The sequence below is a fragment of the Schistosoma haematobium genome, chromosome 4, assembly GCF_000699445.3.
Source record: "Schistosoma haematobium chromosome 4, whole genome shotgun sequence".
NCBI classification, from domain to species: domain Eukaryota; kingdom Metazoa; phylum Platyhelminthes; class Trematoda; order Strigeidida; family Schistosomatidae; genus Schistosoma; species Schistosoma haematobium.
Genome location: NC_067199.1, coordinates 32,348,426 through 32,355,975, shown reverse-complemented (window position 1 = coordinate 32,355,975; position 7,550 = coordinate 32,348,426). Strand labels below are relative to the sequence as shown.

Here is a 7,550-nt window from a genome sequence, read left to right as displayed (position 1 = left end):
TCTCATAGAAGTGATCTTTAATGTCGTCGTTACTATCATTGGTGGGTGCATAACATTGGATAATATTCATTGTGATCTCCTCCTCCTTTGTTTTGAATGATGCTTTGATGATTCTGGATCCGTGAGATTCCCATCCTACAAGTGCATTTCGTGCTACTTTGGACAGCATTAGAGCGACTCCCTGAGTGTGTGGAGCATTTTCCTCTTCGTGACCGGAGTATAGCAGCATCTCTCCCGTAGCTAGCCTTTTCCGTCCAGCTTGGGTTCAGTGGGTTTCGCTGATTCCCAGTACTACCAAGTTGTATCTCCTCATTTCCGTTGCTATTTGACTGGTCTTCCCGGTTTCCCACATTGTTCGGACGTTCCATGTACCTATAAAAATTTTTGCTCTGGTTGTTAGAAGGGGCATCGGCCTCGTGGCTTCCGAAGGAACTCGGCTTCCATCATGAGGCGTCATAGTTCTTCTAAATGAAGACCTTCTAACTCCCAGGGCAGAGTTAAAATGGTTTGAATTATTTTTTTCTGGTAAGCGTTGTTGTAGCGAGTTAGTTTTCTACGGGATGGGGACGATAACCCCATGCCCAACCGTCCTCCTTCACCCGGGCTTGGGACCAGCAGTAACTCATGAGGAGCTACAGAAGGAGTTAACTGATATTCATACTATTTAAAAAGTTCCGGCATACTAGCATTGTAAGCTAAATTACTGTGTAGGTGTAATTTCGAAAAATATCACAGAAATTCTGCGCACAACAAAATGTGTGATAGACATAGAGCACTAGTACTCACGAAAACTAGCTTCCACCATTGTGTCTGTTCTCGGTTAGCTACAGAGGAGTTAGGGGAAATCTAACAACGGTCTTTAGCATATTACTTAAGCTTTTATAAAGTACAACCACTACAGACTTGGTCCTTGATGAGCAAGTACCTGTGTGAGATTTTAGAATTATGGTCTAATCCGATATTAGTATTATTCTAATAATAGACCTGACCCTAAAATTGTAGATATGTCATGATATGAAAACTTAGTCTACAAGATCCTACGTGAAAGTCACATCATTGTGTATTCTGACTCGTCGTATCGCAACAATCCCTGATATGACGTTTGGTGTTTGTAAAGAACACATTTAGGCTAGAGATAAAACAATATATTTGATGTGAGTAAAGACAAGTTATACAGAATGACCACGTCTGCAAGGTTGAACCATGTCATCTCACTGAATGAATGTTCTCACGTTCTCCACTATTAACCTTGTCTTCGTGTCAATTGTTGAATGTAAGTCTTTTCAGTAATTATATGCTTGGCTTCAGATGTAGTGTGGTTAAGGTTCAACGCCACTACAAGATTATGCTTTTCATGTCACGCATCAAAGTCACAGAAAACACTCTCCAACTTGACGTACCGACAAACCTTAGGGTACACCATCTCACTCAAATTCTGAGCAAGCGTGTAAAAGTTCAAGAACTGGCCTCCGCCAGTTTGAGAGGTTAGCGATATCAAATGACAAGGTAAAATTAAGTTCATTTAGTTTTGAAGCCCAGACATATGCACAACGAATTTATACGCTACCCATATAAGAAGGGATTTTCAACAGAGTGATACTAAAGTTTACACGTTGTTAAACGTTCATTTATTAGTCAACATCTGGAGTCTCACAATAAATTGTGAGATTGTTGTCTAGGTCGGTACTAAATGCATTTATCCTTGACATAAGAATAGTGGATATAATCCCCAAATTGTAGGTTGGCCATGATAAGGCTATCCAGTCAATAAGATCATACATGGAAGTCACGTCACCTTCTCTACCGACCCCCGTTATTATGCCATTTGGCGATATGCTGTTTAGGACCACTGAAGAACATAATTAGGCTGGGTATTGAACATAAAGTGACCACGTCTACACGGTTGAGCCATATCACACCGACTGAGTTGTTAGACTTTGCTATCTCGAACCCTCTCCAATTGTTAGATGCTGAATATAAATCTTGTCATCGTATGTTTGGCTTCAATAATCGTGTGGAAGTGGACGAATACCACAACAAACCATTCAAAGACCACTTCTCGTTCTTGATTGCATAGATGATCTTTCAAAAGATAAGTTCACTGACATTCGTTCATGCTTCCGGCATTAAAAACTGCAGGTTAATGGAATGTTAGGGGGACAAATTTCAACTCTAAAAAGATTTTGCGACACTGAGGATATGAACGGAGAACGATCTATTTAAATTTCACGTTATGACCAACCAGTCTCTAATAGCAGAAGCAACATACATTCCCTGAAGTAACCCTCTTAAAACTGTCTCTACAGAGCGTCCAGAAAGAGTTGGAATGACATAATAAATAAAAAAATGAAAAATAAAAAAGGGGTAATGTTACCAGGGCAAAGAAAGATTTATTACCCTTATTTATTGCTCTGGTAACATTACCCCATTTTTATTTTTTATTTTTTTATTTATTACGTCATTCCAACTCTTTCTGAATTTTATAATTACATCATTCATAACTGACCAATTTCAATTCATATCTCTCTTTATTAACATTAATCTATTTTCAGTTACTTCATTGCATAATAATCTAATGTGTTTTAATTCCATGATTTCGAATCACTATTTCAATTTTCTAGAACCTTCCCTCCCAAACTCTATATATTCGAAACAAAATTTTATGACCTCATTAACTCTAACGAAATCTTTGCTACATCATGTTACATATATTCATCCTTCATCGCCCTCTGCTGTATAAGTATGTCAATATCTATAATAACTTTGAATTTCAAATATTTTAGGTTGCAAGCAGCTGATGAGAACCTAACGAAATAAAATGAATTCATATTATTCTGCACCAACCTTTGTTCTTGCTCTCTTTAAAATTAGCTCAGCTTCCCTAACCTATGAGGATTATGAAAATATATGGAAACTCATACTAAGTGAAGAAAACTCATCCGAACCGCAATCGGTTCTGAAGAGAGAAGAGGTTAGGTGGCGATTAGTAAATTGGAATCTAATCTGCCAAAATATAATGTTATGTACACCCAGACCCACAGAACACATAAAGCTTGTCCTCTCTCACATGTCCCTACAGAGTGCAATCTCGGACCGCTAACCATGAGAAGCTTAGAGACTAGTGGCAACTAACGAGGGGGGATGAAGTCAAAACCTGCTCTACTCTCCACTTTATAAAGTGACAATAAGGCGTGTTGCTTCCTGGTGTCTTCCTGAAAGTATTTTAAACACACATTAGCCTACGACTAGAAACGCACACAACATGGTAGCACCTCCTCTCCACGAATGGGACAGAAACCTCTCGGGACAAGTTTAAAAGGTTCGAATGGTTGTGGACGGAATAGAAGAAGCTTTCGCTTAATGGGCTTCCGCGTCTATTAGCAGTGGATCACCAATACCTCCAGGCAGGAACCTAGGTATATTAAGGAAAATAGAGGAAAAAGAAATTAGTGTATCGTAGTTAGATCTTATCCTTAGTCCTTAAGAATATGTCAAGTTTTCTTTTAAAGGACCCCTGTGAATTCGCTTGGACTAGCTTAGCGGGCAGCGAATTCCAGCATTTGACAACTCTTAAGGTGCAGAAGTTGTGTCTACAGTCCGTTGTGCTATGTTGTGTCTCCAGTATCTCCAGTGTTACCCCTTCGGTTTGTGTTGAAGCCAAACTTAAGTAGGTATTTAAGGGGATGTCCAGAAGTGTTAAGGATACTGTAAGCTTTCGGAAGGTCATCTCTAAGACGCCCACGCTCTAATAGGTAAAGGTTAAGTAATTGAAGGCGTTGTTCATAAGGCTTGAATTTGAGTCCTCACATTGATTTCGTGGTTCGCCGTTGGATACGTCCCGAAGTGTCGTAATTTTTTAGGAGTGAGGGAGGAAATGCTGTTTCCGTACTCTAAGTGGGGATGAATGAAACTGTTGAAGATTATATGGAAAGTTCTTCCGTCAAACTGGCCAAAAACGTGCTTCAATGTTACCAGCACAAGGTTTTCTCGAAAGGCATTTTTGTCGCGGTTAGCGTAAGACTTCAAATCGTAGGGTACCAGCACTCCTAAATCTTTTTCAACTTGGGATACTTCTAGGAGGGAGTTGCCTAAGTTGTAGCTGTAGCCTGCAACATGTCTCAGATGAACTACTTTGAAGTGTTAAAGGTAAGTTCGTCGTCATCTGTCCAATTTTGAAGTCGAGTCAGGTCCTCCTGAAGTGCCAGTATGTCCCTTTGGTTACGTAACTCTCTCTAAAGTTTCACATCATCAGGAAAAAGTAATGTCCGACGATACTTGCAATGGAAGATCGTTTATATAAACCAAAAAAAGAAGAGGTCCTATTACTGAACCCTAGGGGACCCCACTAGGACATTCCATAGCCTGAGAGAAAAAGAAGTTAACATTGACCTTAAAATGTCAAATTCTTAGGTATCAAGTGAGCCCATCAGTTAGAGGTGAGTTGATAGCCAATCGATTGAGCTTATTGATAAGACATATATGGTCAACCCTATCAAAAGGTTTTGAAAAATCAAGGTAGATGATATCAACCTTTCTCTTACGAACAAGGATGGTTGTCCATCTGTCCACCTCAGTCAGCAGGTTGGTTATATAAGAACGACCCTTCCTGAAACCATGCTGCTGGGGTGAGAAGAAGTTTAAGGACAGTAAATAGTCATGTAAACCATCGCATATCAGGGACTCCATGATTTTTGAGGGTATAGAGAGAAGAGCCGCCGGTCGGTAACTTGAAGGTTCACCGCGTCGACCTCCTTTGAAAATTGGTGTGATGTGAGCCAGCTCCCAATTTTCCGGTAGTTTTCCTCGGCTTAGAGAGTGTGAGAATATCACGCTAAGCGGTGCTGCCAGGATTGAGGCTGCTTCTTTCAGTGTGGCAGAATGGACCATATCTGGGCCAGGGGGAGTGTCTTTTCTTAAGTGCTGCGATTTCAGCGCTCAGGCTCATTACGGAAAGTTCTTTGCAGCTGCAGATGAAGCCGTTATCAGTATAGTTGATGTGTGTCGTTTGAAATGTCCGGGAGTATTGTTCAGTGAAAAGGTTAGCGGCGTCGCCGTCGTTATTGGTCGGGCCGTTAGGACCTAGCAGTTGGGAAACTCCAGTTTTGGCTTGATGAAGAGAGGCTGCATAGTGGAATAAGGTTTTCGGATCGGAGACAAATGTATCTATAAACTTTATCTGGCACTGAAGCCTGTCTTCGCTTATAGCCTTTGTGCATATGTTCCTCATATGTTTGTGTTGCCAGTACGCGCCGTTGTTATCAGTTCGTTTGTATTCTGCCCAACAGTGCATTTTGCGGAACGCGCCACAAGGGGGTCATAAGATTAAGGTACAAACTCTGTGAAGCCGGTTACACTATCAAGGATTGTTTTCGCCGAGCTAAAGGAGAGAATAAGACAACTTGCTAGTGACTCACTGTATACTAAAAACGCCTGGTCATCTGAATAAAAACATCACACCCGAGCCTCACTACTGCACCTCGCGAGGCAATCCACGACCAATAAAACATGAAACCCAGCACCCTGATAAAATCACATCTCTCTCCATTAAGGATCAACTCTGTCTGAAATGCCCTCTCAATCAACGTGACCATAGCTCCTTGGATAGATGACTTTATGAGGAAACTTAATATCCATGTACGCGTTCATGTCTTACCGTTTTTCGTTTGGGATTGCTGTAATCGACGCATGTCTTGTGCCTTTTCACTACCACAGCTACTAGTTCTATTATCATAGCTAGTATCACTGTCACCAAAGTTGCTATCATTACTGCTGCTATCATTAGCCCATCTCTTTTGTTCACATTCTTTGCATAAGAGTTTTAATTACTATTCATTAAAATTATCTTCTCTCTCTTTCTCTACACTCTGAATTCTAACCCTTCATACTGAGAAAAAATAATTTCCTCCCTGATGATGTGACCACTTCTGGTCATTTCAGTCCCTTTACCAAAGATCAAAAGCAATCACTTATATCCAAAAAATATTAACCTCTGATTAACCATCACACCCAATAGGCTTAGCACAACCGAGTGGGAAGATTATCCAAATTGGACGATGTCAGTGACCTGAAACCGTACCGCAAAATCAGGAAGCGAGCGCAAAGAAATCAGTTGATTTATACAAGCATATTACACAGATATTGGATATTGGAATGTTGTCATAGACACTAGTTTCTAATGAGCGGCCCAGTCGACATAAAATATTGCATTAAAATTTTCATTAATCTCCTGAATTCTGTTGGATTTTCAGAACTGGAAGCAGAAAGTGTCCGGTTGGCTAAGTTTGATGACATACGTGCATTACATCCGATCAAGCGGCTTGTATTTGAACTTATATATTTTATCAAATATGGGTGTGTGGATGAATTGTGTTCTGAGGGTTTCGAAAAATTTTCGGACAATGAAATCCATCGGTTTATATTTCAAAGTTTGTTGACATATGGATTTCCTTTAATACGCAAGAATGTTGATGAGAACTTCACATCAAGGCAATTGCTTCTGGGATCTATATGGATCCTAGTTTCTTTTGATGTCCTACCAAAAGTTGAACAAATTTTGATTTCTACTGCGATCGGAATGACAAAGAAAGTTTTCGTTCATCAAAATGAACAGATTTTCACTTGTCCAGGAAGTAATGTGTCTATACCTCGACTCATTTGGCTGCTTGGTCGTTTGCGCATTCATTTGAAAAAATTGTACCACTTGAAAGGTGAAACTATGAGAGACTTTCTTAAATTATCTATAGAAAGACCGAAATTGCTCCCACCCTCTCACTATTGGATCTTTCTAGATTCGAATGCTCTCCGTCAGCATATTCACAACGTACAGAAGAGTGTTTCAAAATTACATTTATTATTGTCCTGGAGAGATGTAAACCATAGATTTTGGCAATGGATTCGTAGTATTTTAATTGTTCATGAAAATAATTTGGCTGAAACTCTTCCAAATAAGTGGGTATCTGACTCAGCTTGTGATTTTATTGAACTTGTTACAAGACTGTGTAGCTCTATGAGTCATTTTAATGTCGAATACTCTCATCTTTTGGATGATGCTAAGTCAAGTCTGTGTAAAAATCTTATATTGAATGAGAGTTTTAATTCTACTGAGGATATTTTGTCATGTATACACAAAGAATTGCTCATTCTCACAGATCTTGTAATGTGTGCAAATTTTCCCACTGATACTGGATTAATGCCATATAATTTTCGGTATAATATTGTAAATGATGAAAAAGAACCTTCGGAAAAGGAAGATAAGTTTGGTCTAAACTTCAATTTGGAAGATGAATGTGCTAAATTAAAGTTAATGGTAGATAAACTGAAAACAGAATATGAAGGCGTCAAATACAATTTATCTCAAGAATTGCAAAAAGCAGGTGCGGATATTTTACCTGGGGCTGTTTTTCTATATAATAACTGATTAATGAAACTTTTAGGATGATTTTGCAGCTCTTATAATCTGTATCCAAAGTTGTTAACCAATATAATTTGTAAATATACTAGTTCTGTTACTTGTATTAATTTTTGAAGCACGCTTATTGTCTGCTATCAAT

The 7,550-nt window shown here is 39.2% G+C and overlaps 1 protein-coding gene across 1 annotated transcript; it reads left to right on the top strand.

The window, feature by feature from the left end:
- Positions 1-6,031: 6,031 nt before the first annotated feature.
- Positions 6,032-7,507, top strand: MS3_00007872 (uncharacterized protein). The gene has a single exon (XM_051216215.1). The coding sequence runs from the start codon at positions 6,176-6,178 to the stop codon at positions 7,415-7,417; it is 1,242 nt and encodes a 413-aa protein (XP_051066780.1). The 5' UTR covers positions 6,032-6,175; the 3' UTR covers positions 7,418-7,507.
- The last annotated feature ends 43 nt before the right edge of the window (positions 7,508-7,550 follow it).